Below are 20474 nucleotides of genomic sequence, written 5' to 3'. Positions count from 1 at the left end.
TTCAAATGTCACTGAATAACCGAATGACATCCTTTGCTCCTTCTTAAACTCTTCAACCACACACTCATACATGACCTTACTCATAGAGGAGTAGTGAACTTATAAAAAGGCTGAGTCCAGTCCTGATACAGACTGTGTCAGGACTGAGGACACAAAGTCGCAGACAGAGTGTTGAATATCGTGAGGGTAGGAAGCCATTGGCAGAGGTGTTATTTATTTATTTTTACCTCCTGAGGTAATACAGGCACGAGAAGGCTTCTTTTCTTCAGTCAGTTTATTTTTTTCAAATGCTACGCTGTGGATATGCACTCTTCTGGCTGTTGGGGTCAGTGTTGTTGATCTGCGTTGTGTCACCAGTGAAGGGTGAAGCTGTGGTAACACGTGAGGGGTCCCACCTGAAGCTGTCCGAATCCAGTCACTCGAATGAGTCTCAACATGGCCACAGCTCCAATATCACAGGAATACCCATCATTAGCTTTAAGTGGCACCACGTGGAGACCCCTTATTTAGTGGCTTTTTGGGTACTGGTGTCATTTTTGGGCAAACTGGGTATGTAATACATATTGTAGAATATAAATATGATTAAAAAAAATTCTATGCTCTGTTTATTACACGAGATGATAAAAGAAAAGAAGAAGTATAGTTTGCCTCTTGCAAACAGAGAAGGTAATGTGGAGCAAGCTTTCACTTTTGGTAGCTGAAATCCTCTAAATGAATAGCTCAGGCTTATAAAATATAAATATACAGATAAAAACACAGAGGTGAAAAATTGTATACTTGATACAAGTTTCTGTAATTTAATCTTTAATTACATTTAACCTCTTAAAGCCTAAAATATGAAATGAATTGAAAATTGAGAATTTGTTGAGCCAATATAACAAATATATAACATTTTAATTTCCGTATATGACTTTTGATTTGTATCATATTTGCTACATCTGGCATTTAAAAAATGCTGAAGAATGTATCTTGAATGAAATTTCTTTAGGTTTTTCACTGATAAAGGAGAAGTCTCAAAAACTCGTAAAAAAAAACTGCACATATCAAACATGATACACCAGGATTTAAGAGGGTAAATATAAACATGCAGAACAGAAGTGTAACCCCGTGAGGTGGAAATTGGTTTACCGCTGTGGGACAGTAGGGTTTATTGTCAAATAAACTTTAATGGCACTTCCTCTGCCCATTAATCATGAGGCTATCTTTAGTTATGCAGTGGGGTTTCATTCATCCGCCACGCTGGTTAATCATGTGCTTTCGTGTTTTATTTTAGATGAGCACTACAGTTAATCATTTGCAAATGTTACAACCTCACAAGCGTTTTACATTTGTGGTTCAGTAAAGTGAACCAAAGGTTTGAATGTTTGCCAGCTCCAACCTGACTACAAGCAGATTAATGTAAAATCAAAGGTTATTACTATTGATTCATGGCTTTTATCTTTTTTTTTTTTTTAAATCTTGTTTTCTCTTCTCAGTCATTGAGGCCAACCATCATGTCACCAGCGTTATACCCGAGAGCGCTCTGCTCATCTGTTTTGGCTTCATTTTGGGTGGCATGATTTGGGCTGCAGACAAGGTGCAAACCTTCAGGCTGACCCCGACAGTCTTCTTCTTCTACCTGCTGCCTCAAGTCATTCTGGATGCAGGCTACCACATGCCAAACAAGCTCTTCTTCACCAACCTGGGCGGAATCTTGGTCCATGCTGTCATTGGGACCTGCTGGAATGCTGCCAGCTTGGGGCTGTCGCTGTGGGGGTGCCAAATGGGAGGAGCCATGGGTAAGAGGGGCTTTGTAATTTCTTCGTGAATGCACCAGAGAGAGATCTAATATGATTCCTGTACATCACAAAAGGTTGATTCTGTTCATCTGGAAATTCAGTGGGAGAAACATTTTGACACTCATCCAAGTGACTTCTTCAGTCTCAGCTGACTACAGGTTTTCCTAACCCAAACAGTACATTTGCACAATAACTGAAACAATGTTATTTGATTCAGAGATGGTCTTTCCCTTTTCACATAAATGGCCTCCTTGACTCCGCGCTCAAACCAGCGCTCCTCCCTGTCCAGAATGTGTAAATCCTCATCATTGAAAGAGTGTCCATTTGCCTGTAGGTGGAAATAGACTTCCTTCTGTGTTGTGCGATCCGCTTCACAAGAGGTTGTTTGGTTTCCTCAGTGTATAAATCATGGCAATCCTCCTGGCCCTTAGCGCACTCTACATTACTCTGTTTGTGTCGGGGGATCCGATCATTGGGGTGTGTCAAGAGATTTATTCTAAATGACACTTCTTCAGCTGAGAGTCTAAGAGTGAAGACACACACAGACGCTGCAGTTTTATAACTTGCAAGGGCGTGTCACAGAGCGCTCACATCAGAGAGTGGGGCCCGGTGATCAGCGCTCTGTTCTTGCACTTGTCTTTTATTTATACAGAAGGAAAATGAAAACATTTGTTCAGTGGAATGTTGATACGTGAGCATGTGCATATGTGATTGTGCGTGTGCATGTGTGTGTGTGTGTGTGTGTGTGAGGTCAGAACTGCTTGTTCAACTTCTTACTATCGCTGTGGGAAGATTCAGATAGAAATATCAGAACACGTTTTATAATGAACAATCAGTTCTGAACAATGAAAAGGACAATCATTTTTAAGCAGGGAAAAGGTCATCATGCAGTATTCTATCACATGTAAACTTATATCATTAAAAGCTTATACTGACTACTAAGTACAATTTTCCCTTAACATTCCCTCCTGTTGTCAGTATAACTTTTAAGTGAGATATCAGTATGTAACATCTTGTTGTACATTTTCTGTCACATCATCATTAATCACACAAAGTCTTCACATTCCAACAGGTCGGGGTCATCGTCATCATCATCATCATTTGTCACGGCTTCATATGCAGCTACAGTGGAAACGATTATGCGGTTAATCATGAGTTTTAGACATGGCAGGATACATGTTCCAAAAACACAAAATAAAAGTAAAAATACTCCAACTCCGATGAGTAAGATAAGATAAGATAAGATAGAACTGTATTAATCCTATTAACTGTAAAATTCGGTTTCCAAATAGCACAGCACCGACAGAAGTTACAGAATGTGAGCAGAATACTATATATACACATATATAAATACAGAGACATATATAAATAAGAGTATACAAAAGGGATAAATAGAATAAATAAGAATACAAGGGAATTGCAAGTATTTCAAGTATTTCAAGCATTGAAGTCTATTGCACCGTTGGTTATTAACAAAAAGTATTGCACAGTGAAAAGTAGTAGTCTTTTTAGCACCTGTAGCCAGGAGCCAGTGTAAAGCCAAGAAAACCAGTCACTTGTATCACTTACATAGTCCTGATTTTGGGCCTGTTGGATCCGTCTCAAGGCGTTCAGGGCACCAGTCATGTTTGATGAGTGTACATTGTCTGGTATGTAAGTGCAGCAGGCGTTGGTGAAGAGGACGCAAAGTCCCCCTTTCTCTGCTAGTATCATGTCCAAAGCTACTCGATGTTGCATCACTGCGATCCGTAATGCATTGATTTCCTTATTCTGCTGTTCGTTGATCTTGCACGAAGCGTTCAAGAGGAGTCCAAAGCGGTAGTCCAGAGTTTTGATCCTCAGCATGTTTTTTCCGATTCCCACCCAGGGGAACAATGTGTGGAGTACTTTCCGTCCGGTAGTCCACAGTTTGAATTCCTTGGGTACGTTGCTTCCCCATATCGGGTCATGTGGTTGAAGTTTAGGGAACGTTGATCTTCTTTTCCAGCGTGCTGTAGAAGTGGTGTTTACTGCGGTCATCTTGAAAGTGTGGTCTGACAGGAATATAGGAGCACATGTTCCTGTCCAGCCTGGGGGCAGTATGAAATATGCCCGTTGTCCACATAGCCAGGCCATTCCTTAAACCCAGTACGTGCCGTTAGAAGGTCCACTCATATTCACAGGGGCGCCCTCTCCGTGGCCTGCAGTTTGGACACAGTTTGTGGTGTTTCCAAGGGGTCTGTTACCTTTCTCTTGTTTGTAGGACATGGAGTGGTTCTTCCTTGGGAGTTGGTCCAGAAACACTGGGAAGTGGATGGATGTATTCCAGTTTGTCACGTTGAAATCAATCCAGAAGAGTTGATGACATGTTCCATTACTAAGTCCAACAGCATGTGGGATTGTGTCGTTGGTGATGATTCGGCTGTGTTGGAATCCAATGCAGTGCAAGGTCATCATGCAGTATTCTATCACATGTAAACTTATATCATTAAAAGCTTATACTGACTACTAAGTACAATTTTCCCTTAACAGGGTGGACCATTTTTTGGCGCAGTGTGTTTTGGGGTTTAAAGCCACTGAGGTGTTGTGTTTAGAAAAAATGTGTCTGTGAATCAAGGAGGGGGCTGTGTCTCACAATGCTGTGATTGCAGCCATTCCCCAACTTTCTGTGAATGGTACTCATAGGCATTGATCAATGGTCTTTGATCAATGGTCATGACAATTTGCATATTAATGATCAAGGACTTGACCTCCCAGCCCATTGTTCATTCAGTTGGCTAGTTTCAGTTATTATTCAAATGTACTGTTTATAAGATTGGGGATGTACAGATGTACAGAATCAACCTTTTGGGATTTACTTACCTGGATGATTGAGCATCAAGGCATTTCCTGTACAGGTGACCTGGACATCGGTCTGCTGCAGTACCTTCTTTTCGGCAGTCTGATGGCTGCTGTGGACCCCGTGGCCGTCATCGCTGTGTTTGAGCAGGTGCACGTTAACGACGTCCTCTTCATCATGGTGTTTGGAGAGTCGCTGCTCAACGACGGTGTAACTGTGGTTCGTATGCATCATTGCTGTCTTTAGTATTACTTAAGTAACATAACAGTTTGTGAGTTTGGTGAGACATCTGTCATAGGCATGTCCACTTTGAAGACATGAAGTGTAAAGAAAGTAAACATTCCAGCACTTCAGTTTAAGTGGTTTTACTCTAGCTGATGTTTTGCCATCTTATCTGAGCTTCTCTGGTCAATAAAGGTGTTTCTGACCAGTCTTGAGTTCATTTGATACGAATCATGAAGTTCCACCCCGTTCACTGCTGAAACTTGAAACTTTGCACACCTTTTAAAATTACAATGTTAGAAACCTGTGACTTTATCGTTAGAAGTGTGACCTTCTCAGAAGCATAAGTGCTATATCATATTGCTCCTTAAAGGAGAGGTGTACTATAAAATTGAATACATGTCTTAGAGAACTGAATTAAGCTTAAAATTGAAAGTAAAATAAAAATTAACTAATTAATTAAATGTGGACAGAATTTGCACATCAGAGATAATTCATCTCATAAATCAAGACACAATGCTCTCCCCTATATAAGCTGCCTTTATAGGTTAAAAGTATCATTATCAGTATTGGTATCGGCAATACTGGCAATGTATTTACTTTATTTCTGGCCCTGTATTGTATTGATATAATCTGTAACTAGAGTGAAGCAGAACAAAAGGTTAAAGGTGTCCTTAACTGGTTTCTGGCTGGGGAGCTAGAGGAGGAGCGAGTGTTCGGCAGCAGTCATCATGTGAGGAACATTTTCCACACAAAACCAGTGTGGTTTTTTTTTCGTTCGTTTGTTTTTTACCATCTGTGGCATTGTGTTCTTTTGTTTGCATCCATAAGCTGTGTTGCCATGTTCTTGTTAGAGAGAATAAACTTTAATCTGATTGCCCCAACATTACTAAGAGTTCATGAGTGAAGCATATTAAGACAGTAAAGCACCTGGTAACACTTTATTCATACCACCGATAACTAAGGATGTAAGTCCCCTTCAATTAAATGGAATTTATTTTCATTTCATTTATATGAAATAGCCATGTGATTATCAGCAGTTACCACGTCTACCTAGCCACATCAGAGCCATTTTCCATCAACAACCTCCATTATAGACCCACCTACAGACACGTGACTGGACAGATACCACATGCAGTAAATCTGGGCCCACGTAGGTTTTAGCCTTGCAACGTCTGATTGGTTGAAGTAATAATAATAATAATGGATTGGATTTATATAGCGCTTTTCAAGGCACCCAAAGCGCTTTACAATGCCACTATTCATTCACTCTCACATTCATACACTGGTGGGGGCAAGCTACAGTTGTAGCCACAGCTGCCCTGGGGCAGACTGACAGAAGCGAGGCTGCCATATCGCGCCATCGGCCCCTCTGGCCAACACCAGTAGGCAAGTAGGGTAAAGTGTCTTGCCCAAGGACACAACGACCAGGACAGAGAGCCCAGGGATCGAACCGGCGACCTTCCGGTTACAGATGCGATTCCCAACCCCCCTGAGCCACGGTCGCCCATACAAGAAGTAACGTGAACGTGGCATTGTTACTGTGATTCTATTGGCTCAAACGATTAAAAAAAGGTGTCAATCATGCAAATTGAACAAAAGAGACCAAAGTTACAGCTCCTCAGAGTTTAAAGGGCCAGAGACCAATTAAATGCTCCATGCGCGCTGCAGAAAAGTGCCATTACCATGTAAATGTGTCGTTAATTCTTAAAAAATATATTTTTTTAAAAAGTATTTTTAGGCCTGTTAATAAAATCAATTATTTCTGCTCTTAAATACCTAAAAAATTCAACTGGCATGGTGTCCAATTGTGTGCCAAAATTAGACATTTTTGTACAACATGTGGATATTCATGTATTAACAGTGCTGTAATTTTTCACTGTTTCACTTTACAAACATAAATCTTTGCACAGATGATGTTTATATGTTGGTTACTGAATTTCTGTAATGAAATGTGAACTGAGGCATATTTTAAAAGGGTTATATGCTAAAAAAAAATTAGGCGAGGATAAATTCTATTTACTTTTTCTGTGTTCCATTCTCAGTAACTTTGACACAGTAATATCTGCTTCAGTATTTACACCTCTGATGAAATTTCACAAGTGTTAGCTTTATTTTGATACCAAGATTGTAAGGACAGAGTTTGTAATTGCAGAGAAATAATCAATTAATTTGGGCATTGCATTTTCGAGCAGGAAGCTCAGAAACCCCTTTGGGGCTTAAGAGGTTTTATTTACCCACAAATACTTGAGCTATACTTAAGGTAAGCACACTACTTTTTACAGGAAACAAGAAAATAATTATACTATAAGTAAATTTAAGTACTATGTAAGTAATTTTAAATAGTAGTTAGTAATTTTTAGTTTTGCATAACTTCATGTGCTTTAAAGGAACTAAGAAATAATTACACAGCAAGTGTTTTAAGTAGTGTATAAATTATTTTAATAGATCCTTATTAAGTGGTAATTCGCGGAAAAACAATCAAATATTTCCCAACATAACATCAGGTCTTATTATGGAGGGACTTGCCTTGCTTAACTTCCAGGTATTTCACAGGAAAGAAGACATTCTGATCCAAAACACTTGTTGTGACAGTGACAGAAAAAAAATTAAGTTAGATGTGGCTCCATCATTATACGGTCAGATAGGCCTACACATTTGGTGGTATTTATTTATTTTTTGTAACTTGGTACGCTGGAACAGTACTTATCACATCCACAGGGCTTCCATCAATGCACATTAACACAACGATGATTAAATAAAGTCGTAAAAAGGCAGTATCAATCTACTCTGTAAAACTGCCCATACCCCCAAAAGGACAGTGTAGCTACAATGTAATACTGTTTGTTTTTGCACAACAAAAACCTGTTACCCCCTTACTCTAGTGTGTAGTACTTGTAGGTAAATATAATTACTTTGCCATTTCAAATAAAATACGTCGAAATTCCATTTAATTACAGGGGAATTGCACCATTTGTCATGGGTCCTTCTTTACTGCTAAATGACCAGACATTATTTTTTCTTCTTCCTCTCTTAGGTGCTCTTCAATGTGTTTGATGCATTTGTGTCACTGGGAGGACCTAAAATTGATGCTGCAGAAATTATCAAAGGAATAGGTAAGATATGACATTTATTAAGCTGTTAATAGAGGATTTGCCTGTGTATGGGTTATAAACACTTACAGTCACGTCTGGCTAAGCAGAAATAGTTTTTTTGTTTCTTTTTACAGCATTTTTTTGTTCAGTATTATGAGCTTCTTCATCAAAATGCATTTAACCATTTCAAGCCACCACGATGCTTTTATTGGCATTGGCTGGGAACTGACCTCCCAGTTCCTTCAGTGGTGCTAGTTTCAGTTATTATGCAAATGTACTGTTTATAAGATTGGGGAAACCTGCAGTCAGCTCAGACTGAAGAAGTCACTTGGATGAGTGATGAAACGTGTCTCCCACTGAAAACGCTACATCCAGATGAAAAGAATCAACTTTTGGAGATGCCTTTATTTACTATTTGTTTTTAGCAGAAGACAGTTAGGACAGTAGGGAGTAGAGGCATGTAAACAGATGCAATAAAAAACAAAACAAAGCCTAAAAGTAGATTTTTACACATTCCCCCCTTTCTCTACAGTTTCCTTTTTCGTGGTTGCATTTGGCGGTTCCCTTGTGGGCCTTGTTTTTGGCCTACTAATTTCACTTCTGACCAGATGCACAAAAAACATCCAGATCATCGAGCCAGGCTTCATCTTTGTTTTGGGATATCTTTCCTACCTGACTGCCGAGATGCTTTCGCTGTCTGCTATCCTTTCGTGAGTGTTTTACAACTGAATTTGTTTTATTATTTCTGCATCTATTTTGCATATTTTGTGAACATATTTAGATGAAAGTCTACTTTTGTGTTTCCTTTCTCTAGGATTGTCTTCTGTGGAATGTGCTGTCAGAAGTACATCAACGCAAACATGGATGAGAATTCGGTCCAAACTGTCAGATACGCCATGAAGGCTTTTGCCAACGGATCAGAAACCATCATCTTTGTTTTCCTCGGCATCTCGGCCATCGATAAGGTTATCTGGGTTTGGAACACGGGCTTCATTCTACTCACGCTCCTCTTCGTCTTGGTGTATAGATTCATTGGTGAGATTTTATCTTTTTGGGCTCAGTTTTGTGTCAAAGCATCACTGTGATGTAAAAAGTTTGTTTGTTATGCAAATACATTTAGATAGACTGAAACACTAAAATGCATTCAAAACTCATGAAGATTCATTTGAAGATATTTTGTGAGTCTTTATATAAGACTGTGTGTTTGTGTTCGTACTGCAGGTGTGTTTTTCCTCACCTGGATCCTTAACAGGTACAGGCTGGTGCCCTTGGAGTTTGTAGATCAGGTGATTATGAGCTACGGTGGCCTACGAGGGGCTGTTGCGTATGGCCTGGCTGTGATGCTGGATGAGAATAAGATAAAAGAGAAAAACCTGATGGTCTGCACTACACTCATTGTGGTGTACTTCACTGTCATCTTGCAGGTGAATTTGTCGCTTTTTCTTAATTAGTTAACTATCTTTTTCGAAGAAAAAAAAGGCTTATGGCAGTAGCTTAGCTGTTCCTGGGACTGCACTCCTTTGGACATTTGATGTTGTGTCTGGAATCTGCTGGAGTCACTCTTCAAAGTTTAGGGTCTCGGCTCCTAATGCTAATGTAGGTAAGTATAGTGATAATAAGACAGCTGAGCCAAAGTCCAGCTTCTGGAGGCTCAATGAGCAATGAAAAGAGGAGCTTGCAGCTCACATGCAGCTCAGTTACCTGGACGTTGGCCTCCATGGCAAGATTCTCTGCACCTCTCTGAAATCTATTCCTTGGAATGGCCTGCAAGTAAGCCCACAGAATCAATATTGCTCTCACGCCCTTGTATTACAGGTATTACTTACAGGTCTAACTATAAGTGCTCTCACATGAACCCACATCTTGTCATTTCTCATTTCTGTGTTTACAGTAAAGCCTGTAAAACCTTATTGCTGTTTGTTTTTGTGTCTGCCCTTGGGTCCACTTCCTTGTACTGGCCTCTGGGCCCCTTCTGACATGAAAGTAAAGAAGTACCAATAAAAATCACCAATAAAAGCATTAGGAGCTGTCACTCCCAAACAAATTCCAGGCACAACATCAGAGGTCTCTCTCCAAAACAAAGTAGTCCTAGGAACAGCTAAGATACAGAGAACCCTGTCCTCTACCCAGTCTCTGTTAAAACTCATGAACTTACCACCCCCCCTAACACTATTGCATTCCTGCTTGACATTGTTGCAGGGAATAACAATGAAACCTCTGGTCATGTGGCTTAAAGTAAAGAGAGCTGCAGTGACTGAGGTTTCGCTCCTAGAGAAATTGACAAACAAGGTAAATCTAAAATGAAAAACCTCTCGTTTCACCTACATAACCATTTTCTATCCAGTTATTGCTGAGTCCTTCTCCTTTCTTTAGATGTTTAATCACACTCTGGTTGCCATAGAAGACATATCAGGACAAATAGGACACAACTACATGAGGAGCAAGTATGTATAAGACTTGACACGTAATTTGAAAATATCTTCTCATTTTAAAATAAACTTTAAAATAAGAATTTCGTTTCCCTTTTGCAAAGGTGGAAGTATTTTGAGGAAAACTGGATATCATGGATTTTGATGAAGCCGTCTGCAAGGAAGAAACAAGACCAAGTCTTTGATGTCTTCCATCAGCTGAACCTCAAGGATGCTATGGAATATGTGACTGAAGTGAGCATCATTTTGCTAAAGTACTCATTAAAGAAAACTGATAAAACTGCCACATGGAAAGAAAGCATGGTCTTCTTCTGTTCCAGGGTGAGCGGAGGGGCTCTCTGGAGTTTGTCCGTAATGAAAATTCCATTATTGACTTCAAGAAAAAGTCTGAAAGTGAATCCTTCGATATCAACAATGCAAATATGTCAAATGATCATGGTGCAATGTCCACTACAAGGTGAGCAATCTAGATTTTTATGACAATAGGAGAAGAGCTAAAAGCAGACTTAAAAGTCAGTATAGGATCATGTTGTGAAATCAATGCACTGCAACTATTAGTTAGATTAGATTAACAAACATCTTCTATGCCTGAAGCTTCAATTTGCCACTGTGCTGTAAAATGGAAACCAGAGTTAATGTACTACTTTAATATTGTTGTATTACTTTATACCGCTGACATGATTTGGTTTGCTTCTTAGTAGAGATCCCATTCCATCAGTGAGCCTGGAAATGCATGAGCAGATCATGAAGGCTGTGAGGGAAGCTGAGGCAATTAACGCTCACCACCTTCTGGATCAGCATCTCTACAAGAGCAGAAAACAGGTAATGAGCACATTGAGTCATTACATCAAGGGTTTACCAAAGCACCTTAGTGCCGCGCTTCTATATAATTAGCACAATTTAACTTGTTATCAAAAGAAGAATATTTCCAGGCATCAGTGAGAACTATGCTTCAGCATACCAAGACATTTTGACCAATTTTAAGCTCTTAACTTTGTGGGAACAGTTTGAGGATGGCTCCTTCCAACATGACCGTGCACTAGTGCATGAAGTAAAGTTTATAAAGACATAGATGCGTAAGTTTAGTGTAGAAGAACTGGCCTGCACAGAGTCCTGATCTCAAAATACCAGAACATCTTTGGGAAGAATTAGACCGGAGACTGCAAGTCAGGACATCCTGTCCAACATCAGTGTCTGAGTTCACTAATAAATTCCCATAAACACACCTAAACCCACGGAAAGCCTTCCCAGAAGAGTTAAAGCTGTTATAGCTGCAAAAGGTGAGCTGAGATCATATTAAACCCAAAGGATTAAGAATAGGATGTCACTCAAGTTCACATGTGTGAAGGCAGACAACCAAATACTTTTGGCCATATAGTGTAGTATATAAAGGAAGCACTGTGGTAGATGCATTCCAAAGTGGCTTGCAGATGTGCAGGAACTGTGAGCATGAGCTCAACAGATCTTCTAGTCTATTAACACAGAGCTGAACCTAAGCCTAAGCTTGACTTCATGACCTGCCGTTTTTGATTTTGTGAAGGAGTATTAAGCTGTCTTCTCGTCCTCTTGTTTACAGCATCGGCACAGATTCAGTCGCAGCCATTTCGATATCAACAGAGATGAAAAAGAAGTCCAGGAGATCTTCCAGAGAACCATGAGGAACCGACTGAAGTCGTTCACGTCTGCAAAAATGGGCGTCAAACCACCAAAGACGATTGTCAAGCACACACAAAAAGAACAGCAGCAGAAGGTCATAACTTCATTTCTATATTTATTTTCTTCCTGAAGTAAAATACCACTTTTCAAAACTTTTTTTTAACTGTTTTATACTATCTTTATCTCATCTTTAGACATAATTAACATTTTCAGTATTTAGATTTTTTTTTTTATCATGTCTGTGGCTACAATGTAGCTCTCCATCACCAGTGTGTGAATGTGTGTGTGAATGGGTGGATGACTGGATGTGTAAAGCGCTTTGGGGTCCTTAGGGACTAGTAAAGCGCTATAAAGGCCATTTGCCATTTTCCCAAAAAATCAATAAAACTGATTTTTAAGTTGGATACTGATACCAATATTTGATGGTGGTTAACAAATTTAATAGACCACCAACCGGTGCAAGATTTATAGCACAGATGCCCTAAATTAACAGTATTAGCAATTACAGAAATCATTTTTATTTTTCTGTAGTTGATAATCCACCAGCATGCTTACACATTTGGTTGAAAGTCATATTTTTAATTCTGAAACATAATTATTCTTATTATCCACGAATTCTCAAATGTTTTACAAAAAGAAGAAAAAATAATAAAGAGCATTATGGTTTTTGGCGAAGATGCCAAATTACAGTTATTGGCATTCCTGAAGATAAATTTGTTTAAGTGGTTGAATTTTATGCTTCATTAATATCTCATTTCTCAGAAAGGTCCAGTGTTTCGACTCAAATTTGGGCATCACATCATTTTTTCTTTCAGACACATGAAACATGAACAAATCTCTCAAACAGTTTTTATGTGCATTTATTTAATTGGTTGTTTACGCTCTGCATAACTCTGCTTGGACCAGCTGGTTGTTGTGTTTGTGAGGGTCCAAGCAAGTGTATCGCTAACAGTGAAGTTACAGAGTTCCCTCTGGTGGACAAACTATCACGTTTCTTGTTACTTTATTCATTTTCATTGGTCAGCTGCTATAAATGCCGATACCAATCAGCCATCAAATAGCTAATATATTCCTATATTATTGGCCTACTCATAAAATTGTTGGGCTTTACTAATCTTTTATCCGAAAATTAAAAATGCTACCAAGTCCTAAACATGAGAACAAATGAATACGACTTAGAGTTTCACTTTTTGAACCACAGCTAATAATCTAATGACTTGTCTTCCTGTTACAGATGCCTAATGGAAAGTCAATGGACAAGGCTAAAACCAGCTATTCTGGTGATGAGGGTTTGTATGATTGTTGGGTGTTTTTTTTTCTTCAGATTTAAAATAGGTAAGCACTTAGAGAGCCAATGAAAATCTTGTCATGTTCATTTTTAGGCTCAGAGGGAGACAGCGCTTCTGGCTATGACCAATCATACATGAGAGCCACGTACAGAGCAGGAGGTAAAACAAGTCTGTAAATCCTGTATCTAAGAGCAAACATATATTTTTCAAGAGTGACCAAGAGAGTAGCTGGTGTTGTACAACTATAAACACAAATATTACAGAACCATACTTTAAATGCAATTAAGGTCAAAATAGAAACAATATGAAACAAACCCCCTTCAGTGCAAAATTTACTTAAGTACCATTTTAAAAATTTAATCTTTAAAATGAAATTCTCAGTTTTCAGTCTTTGTGTGTTTCTGTTTGTGTGCTGCACCTTTCTGTGCAGCACACAGCAGGAAACAGTCATCCTCAGGCTCGCACTACTGGAAATACCGTATGTGGTTTATGTAAGGGTGAGCTGCAGGGTAAAAGTACCCGACTGTCATACATCATATGGACTTTGTACTAGTGGACTGGCAGGTTAAAGCCTGGCTAATGTTCGATTCATTTCTTTTGAACGTTTTCCTTCTAACCTGTTGGGAACAGTTTATGGCTGCAGTGCATGTGTGAAGACAGCTCATTATCGTAGAATTGCCCAATTCTGCTCCGACTCCACAAACATTTGTTAAATATTTCCAGAGAACTGAAGCTGTGTTGAATTTAATTTATGTACACAGACGAGAAGCATCAAGCACACAGTGTCAAATCTCATAAATCCATATAGCTCGTAAAAGTACACATTTTACTGTTTTGTGAAAAAGATTATCTTATGTTGAATTTGATGTTAGCAGTAATCGTAAAAAGTTAAGACGGTTGGAAATTAGGTGGTACTAAAAAGAATTAGCTGGAAGAACATTTTTCTAGTTTAACTGGTAACAGAACAGTAACATGACTATGTCTAAAAAGATTATCTTTGAGAGGCAGAGTTTATCAGAACGAAACATGGGTAGAAGTTCATCAATCTGCAAAATGTTGTCTACAGATCAAGGAACAATTTTAGAAAAATGTTCCTCAAAATAAAACGGCAAAGACTTTGATTATTTCATCACAAGACTCAGAAAATCTGGAGAAATCTCTGTGTGCAAAAAACATGGCCAAAGATCCTCAACAGATTCCTGTGATGTTTGGATTAAAAACTGCATTAAAAACTGTCATGACACCGTTTAGGAAATCACAGCATGGGCTCAGAAACACCTCCACATGTTGTCTGTGAACAAAGTTAACCACGACATGCAGAAACGCAGCTCACTTGAAATGAACTGGATGGGACACATGGACACTGCGCTGTTATTAGCGCTCACTTCAAAAGATTGCATCTCTAATGGTATGGGGGTATATTAATGCCTATGGAAGAAAAGTGGAAGCTAGACTGTTGGAAACATTACTCTCTCCAAACTTCTTTCAGACATGTTCCTACAACCATTGAAATTGCCTTATTTTTTTCTTTTTGTCATTTTAAACCTGATACGTTCTATTATAAATTATTGTTTGCAAATCGTTGAGAACAACAGAAGCCATAATATAGAAACCTGAGGTCCTAATTCAGTTTCTTTTGTTCATCCAGCTGGGATTGAGAACCCAGCCTTCATGCCGGACCTGGACCCCACGGATTTGTTGCAGATTCCGCCTTGGCTTGGGGAGAGTGAGCTCGACAGCAGCATGGTGGCTCTGTCACATCGAGCCCAGGTGGATTTGCCAAGGACCCCAAGCAACCTGCGCCGCCTGGCCCCTCTTCGTATCAGCACTCGCTCCACTGACTCCTTCACACTGGAGAACATTCCTGACACACAGCAGATGGACAGCGATCAATTGCAGCCGCCCAGAGACGATGGCTACGTGTAGCTGGATCCCAACCCAAACACTCCACTCTGCCTCACTTAAATCTGGCTGCCAAAGAAACAAAACTAAACTCAGAACGTTTAACTGTGTACTCTAAGAATATTGACTGGGAAATATTTTCTTTTCCATTTATGTGATAACCTTAACTCTTGTGTTTCTACACAAAACACTGACAGTTTCATGACCTGCATGTTCTTTAGACTGCTCCTGTTTTTGTTTTAGGTTCACGCTTCACTGGGCAAAAGAAAACTGCACTTAGAGCAAAGCATGTTATTCACACATAGAACACCGTTAAATATTGTCCTGTGGCTCAATATTAACATGCAATTGCAAATCATTACTTAAGGTTGTTTTCCCTTAAATGTGATGCAATAAACAGAAGCAAAAACCCCCCCCAAAAAACCCCAAATATATATTTTTGTTTAGGTCTCAATAATAAAAAATAGGACTTAAAAAAATAATGATTGAAAATTGATTCTGAATCAATAATATATAGACATGCTTGTGTTTTTCCTCAGAATTGCAACTGAGGTTAAATAATAAACTTAATTAATAAAACAGTTGTAGAAATGTCACATATATGATGAGGCAATATATTTATTTGTGAATATAGTGCATCTCGAATATATATATATAGACTGTAATCATTTAAATATGGATTTAAAAAGAGAAACTGTATTTGTTTTGTTTCTGTGGAGTCAGTCAAAAAAAAAAAAAAAATCCAAATTAAAGCAGAAAAAGATGCATCCAGAGATATTTAATCATCTCTTTCTAAATCACAAACTCTAGATAATTAAAATAAGTCATTAACAGGAATAGGATATTTATTTTAGGTCTCAATACTTTTAGCTTAGTTACTGAATTCACTGTACTCGTGGGACTGGGGCGGTCAAAACATAACAAGCTACACTGGTGACACAATTAAATATCACCATAAATTAGTAGAAAAATTACAAAAGTCATTTTGTTTATAAATAATCCATTTCTGAGGTTTCCAAATGTTTTGTGACGTAGTCCAAAATTATTTTTTCGTTTCCAGAGTCCTTCAGGTAGAAATGAGATCCGTGGAACATCTTTATGGTGAAATCTCCTGATGTGATGTCTTTCCAAGCTGTTAATAAAACACACACACACACACACACACACACACACACATTAATTTCACTTGATCACCTGTAAATCAAAGTCTTTCACGTACTCAGTCACACATTCTTGCTGCCTCTGGTTCAGATCCCGTGCTCTCTAATAAGAAACAGTTAGCATTAGTTAACACTGCCCAGCAAAAGATTTACTCAGCCCGACGGCCGCAGACATCCCTGGACCAGGTGAAGCCATAAACCAGGTAGATCATCATTTACTAACCAAAGCCAACTCCACCTGACATTTTTTTAAAGGTGGTTTTCACCACATAAGAAACATCCTGACAAACGCCACCCACTCACTGTGAAACGGGGCCTTCGGTGTGTACATTTTAATTTGATTATTAACTTGTGTCTAATTATGTAATTATTAATGTATGCTTTTAAATTTATTTACTACTCTGCTTGAGCGCTTTGTGCTACAAGGCTCATTCACCCACTCATACATACAAGAGGTTGTTTCTATGGCTGAGTGCTTTCGATCTAACTTTCACACTCCGATGAACAAACTGCAAGATACTGAAGTCAGAGTTCAGTAGAAGGAGACGGATTGTTAGGGTTACGTAAACACTGCTCTGCTGAGGGCAAAACAAAGAAGGGAGAAGCACAAAGTAGCAATTGGCATTTAAGTCAATGTAATAACCATAAGAGTAATGTACAGCCCCTTCTTGGCCTGTTAGAGCACTGACCTTGTAAATCATGAGGAATGTCATCCTTCCCGTCAAAACACGTGACCGGGCAGGAGAAAAGCGGGCTGCTCGCCTTGTTACATCTGCAGAGAGGTCAGCAACTCCCATCACTGACAACATCTACGCTTGGTTTTAGAAATGTTAAGAGCAGATTAAGTAACAGACAGCTGTCCGCCCACCTGTAGTTCTCCACTACGTGCAGGTCAGCCTTCAGGGCGGGAAGGAAGAGCTTGAGGACTTCAGGGTTCGCCAGCAGCTCAGGAGGAGTTCCTCCAATCGAAATTAACCACTTTAGAAAATCTTCATCAGACAAGTCGCTTCGCTTTGGGGTTTTAATGCGAGTCTCTGACTTAAAGACAAAGAACAACACAGTACAGTGCTGTTGTCGTGTCATATCAGCAACACCCAACTCTTTTCTTACGTTAAAGAGGCCAAATTACAAACGTTTAGCTTTTCCAAATGTTATCGCTGATGTTTGTTGAATATGAACATCAGGATTCGTAGATCAGGGCTTTCATGGCAGTTATGTGTGTACAGATTAAGTCTAATTAATTTAAATCGATTTTAAAATACGTGATATAGTGAATATAGTTTCAATGAAAGAATTTTAATCTCTTTGGTGATCCGAATTTTGGGTAAAAATTATGTGGCAGAAGCTCAGAAATGTAGATTAAAGCATGAAGTGGTGACATAACAGCACAGAGAGGATTTTCACGTGTGTCACTGCATCACTTATTACTAGATTTGAAGTCCACAGCCCCAAAAAACAGGGTTATGTTTGTCTTTTTTTGCTTCGTGGAACTAATAAATATCACAAGCAATGAAAGAAAAAAATACTTAAAAAGCGTATTCCAAGCAAAAAAAAGACTTAAGTAATAAGAAGTTTTCCAGGTCATCCAGTAGTTTTACTTACATAAGGTGCAGAAGCACCAGACAGAAAGATGTGAACTGGCTCCACGTTGTGAATTTTCTTCAGCGCGTCTGCAACAGCGAAGCTTGTGAAGGCACCGAAACTGAAACAGATTAGAATTTTTTCTTTATGTTGCAGGCATTAAAACCATGCAGTGTTCTGTTTATGACGACAGCCTTGTTTTTATTCAGGGATCATTTTTTCTCGCCATACCTGTGGCCAAACAGAGCGAATGGCTTCTCCTTTAGCAGCGGCAACAACACACTAATCACTTCATCCACGATCTGCTGCATGTTTTCGAAGAATGGCTCTTTAGCTCGACTCTCTCTGCCGGGAAGTTTGACAGCCAACACTACAAAAAAAAAAAAGAAAGAAAGAAAGAAAGAAATAAAAACACTGTAAAGACATGAGGTGATGTTTCTTCTGAGTATTTGTCTTCCTTTGATTCAGAGTAAATGAGTGAGTAACCATAAATAATTCAAAGCGTAAAAGTCCTCTGAGGCATGTGTCGAAACCTAATTCTGATGATTGATTGTTTTTAAATGCCAGGTCTGTTTTTAAGTGACGGACTAGAGTGCTGGCAATTCTGCTCATAACTGGCACGAGGTTGCAGACACAAGCCGTGGAAATCAGCTTTCTCTGAAGGGTGGCTGGCTTGTCCCTTACAGACAGGGTCAGGAGTTCAGTCATTCGGGACGCAGAGGAGAACTACTACTCCTCTACTACACTACCACTGGAGCTTATCCCAGCTGTCATAAGGCATGAGGCGCAGTACACGCCAGAGTTGGTCGCCACTCTTTCACAGGACGAACACACACACACACACACACACACACACACACACACACACACACACACACAACCATTCACATCTATGTGCAATTTAGAATCACCAATTAACCGAACCCCGATAACTGCAAGTGATTTAACTGTGGGAAGATGCTGGAGTATCTGGATAGAAGCCGCAATGTGCTAGAGCGCATGCTAACAGAAAGGTCCCGGCCAGAGTTGCGAATTCGAACCCAGGACCTTCTTGGTGTGAGGGAACGGCGCTAATGCCACCACCTGTAGACACGAGACAAAGACACGAACGCGGAGGCAGCAAGAATAAAAGCAAACTACAGGAGAGAGACAGAGTTCAGTAAAAACTAATGATCAAATGCAAATAAGTGTGTAAACATGCAAAGACTGAGAAGACACACTAATCATGGGAAGCCCTCCAGCAGACTAAATGTATTGCAGCATGATTGGGGGACAGTTCAGGGTCACCTGATCCAGCTCTGGCTTATAAACTTTAATTAAAAAGAAAGTTTTAAGGCTGATCTTAAACAGCAAAGTCCTCTGCTGAGATATTAAGGTACTATGAAGTCTTTAAGATACGATGGGGCCTGATTATTGATTATTTTGTATGTGAGGAGAAGGATTGTAAAAACTATACATTTAAAAGTTAAAAGGTAATCTTGATATATAATTATGGCAAAACTTTTTTCTAAGGTGTTTTTCCCCCTCAACTTTTTTGCAGATAACAAAATTTAGTCAAGAGCCAAGAATTTATTCTATGCTCCAAAAATCTTTAGTCCAGCTGTCCTTTAGTCATAAACACAGACGAGAAGACTAGTTATACCAAACCACCACATTTCTTTTCCACTTGCTTCCTGGAGCTTTCGTTACAACGTGCAAGCACGTACACGTGAAATGCTTTCTGGGCACCTCACCTTCAACAGAGCTGCTGAGGACATTTCCCCAGCGAGCGTAGTGTATGGACCCTCCACCTGCCCAGGGGAAGCAGATCAGTCTGGCCACAGCATCTGGTCTTTTCTTGAAACAGTTTACCACCTTGTCCATGCTGATTAAGGAGAACAAGAACATTACGACCAGAGATTTGTTTGCACTTGTGTTAAAACAAGAGGTTATTTTAAAAAATCTACCTATTACTTGCTGTCTGCTCCATTAACTTCTTCTAGGAAAATCCTGGGAAGCGTTCAGTGTAACATTTCCTTATTGGCTTCTTCTTCATGATGAATTCACTGGCGCTTAGCACACGGCGAACTGGTGCAATGCCGCCACCAACCGGTGCTCAGTGGGAAAAATCAAACATGCGATCTCGTGGAGAATAACAGATTAATTTCTGCAGTGAATCTTTGCAGATAAGGTAGCCGGAAATGCACAGACAGGAAACGACAGCGTCGACACAGAAAATTTAAATCGCCTGTAACAATTCCAGGGAGGTGCAGGTAAAGGCACAGGTTACAGGAAGCAGCTGAATGTACCTGATGAATCCCACCAAGCAACTTTCTGAGTTCTTTTGAAGTGTATCAGTAATAGCCAGGTTGACTTTCATTTTCCCCTAGGTTTTGGGCCAGCTGCTTTCTCTGATCTTCATATTTCAGTATAAATAAATCGTGTTACCTCCTTTCCACAATAGCTATAATATATGGAATGCCAGGACTGCCAAAATGAATTAATTAAATACACCAATTAAATAATTAATTAAATGTGTCATTAATTAAATAAAATGGAACGTAA

The 20474-nt window shown here is 39.4% G+C and overlaps 2 protein-coding genes across 3 annotated transcripts; one reads left to right on the top strand and one right to left on the bottom strand.

The window, feature by feature from the left end:
* The first annotated feature begins 254 nt into the window (after positions 1–254).
* LOC120727186 (sodium/hydrogen exchanger 3-like) lies at positions 255–15303 on the top strand. The gene is made up of 16 exons (XM_040021382.1): positions 255–549; positions 1476–1778; positions 4655–4815; positions 7856–7934; positions 8446–8623; positions 8728–8948; positions 9135–9337; positions 10113–10202; positions 10287–10357; positions 10447–10576; positions 10663–10799; positions 11041–11164; positions 11919–12092; positions 13233–13299; positions 13381–13446; positions 14936–15303. The coding sequence occupies exons 1-16, from the start codon at positions 288–290 to the stop codon at positions 15211–15213; spliced, it is 2544 nt and encodes an 847-aa protein (XP_039877316.1). The 5' UTR covers positions 255–287; the 3' UTR covers positions 15214–15303.
* Positions 15304–16019: 716 nt separating this feature from the next.
* Positions 16020–20010, bottom strand: LOC120727187 (S-acyl fatty acid synthase thioesterase, medium chain-like). 2 transcript variants are annotated; one of them, XM_040021383.1, is made up of 7 exons: positions 19877–20010; positions 19664–19794; positions 18162–18300; positions 17952–18051; positions 17218–17387; positions 17039–17121; positions 16020–16321 (listed from the first exon to the last, which is right to left on the bottom strand). In XM_040021383.1, exons 1-7 carry the CDS (start codon positions 19897–19899, stop codon positions 16179–16181), a joined length of 789 nt encoding a protein of 262 aa, XP_039877317.1. In that variant the 5' UTR covers positions 19900–20010; the 3' UTR covers positions 16020–16178. The 2 variants fall into 2 exon arrangements, with proteins under 2 accessions (XP_039877317.1, XP_039877318.1); XM_040021384.1 differs by having other exon boundaries at positions 19884–19981.
* Positions 20011–20474: the final 464 nt, after the last annotated feature.

This window comes from Simochromis diagramma, unplaced genomic scaffold (genome assembly GCF_900408965.1).
Source record: "Simochromis diagramma unplaced genomic scaffold, fSimDia1.1 OVJJ01000753.1, whole genome shotgun sequence".
NCBI classification, from domain to species: domain Eukaryota; kingdom Metazoa; phylum Chordata; class Actinopteri; order Cichliformes; family Cichlidae; genus Simochromis; species Simochromis diagramma.
Note: the sequence above shows the minus strand (reverse complement) of the source record. Positions and strands in the feature narration are given on the sequence as shown.

What these genes read in the sequence shown, in the direction of transcription:
- LOC120727186 (XM_040021382.1), top strand. Translation starts at nt 288, where the DNA reads ATGCTACGCTGTGGATATGCACTCTTCTGGCTGTTGGGGTCAGTGTTG. An exon ending in CCAAATGGGAGGAGCCATGG is followed by an intron (nt 1,779 to 4,654) that starts GTAAGAGGGGCT and finishes TTTCCTGTACAG; the next exon opens with GTGACCTGGACATCGGTCTG. An exon ending in CTATGGAATATGTGACTGAA is followed by an intron (nt 10,577 to 10,662) that starts GTGAGCATCATT and finishes CTTCTGTTCCAG; the next exon opens with GGTGAGCGGAGGGGCTCTCT.
- LOC120727187 (XM_040021383.1), bottom strand. Translation starts at nt 19,899, where the DNA reads ATGGAGCAGACAGCAAGTAATAG. An exon ending in CCTCAGCAGCTCTGTTGAAG is followed by an intron (nt 18,301 to 19,663) that starts GTGAGGTGCCCA and finishes TTTTTTTTGTAG; the next exon opens with TGTTGGCTGTCAAACTTCCC. An exon ending in CATTCCTCATGATTTACAAG is followed by an intron (nt 16,322 to 17,038) that starts GTCAGTGCTCTA and finishes TTTTATTAACAG; the next exon opens with CTTGGAAAGACATCACATCA.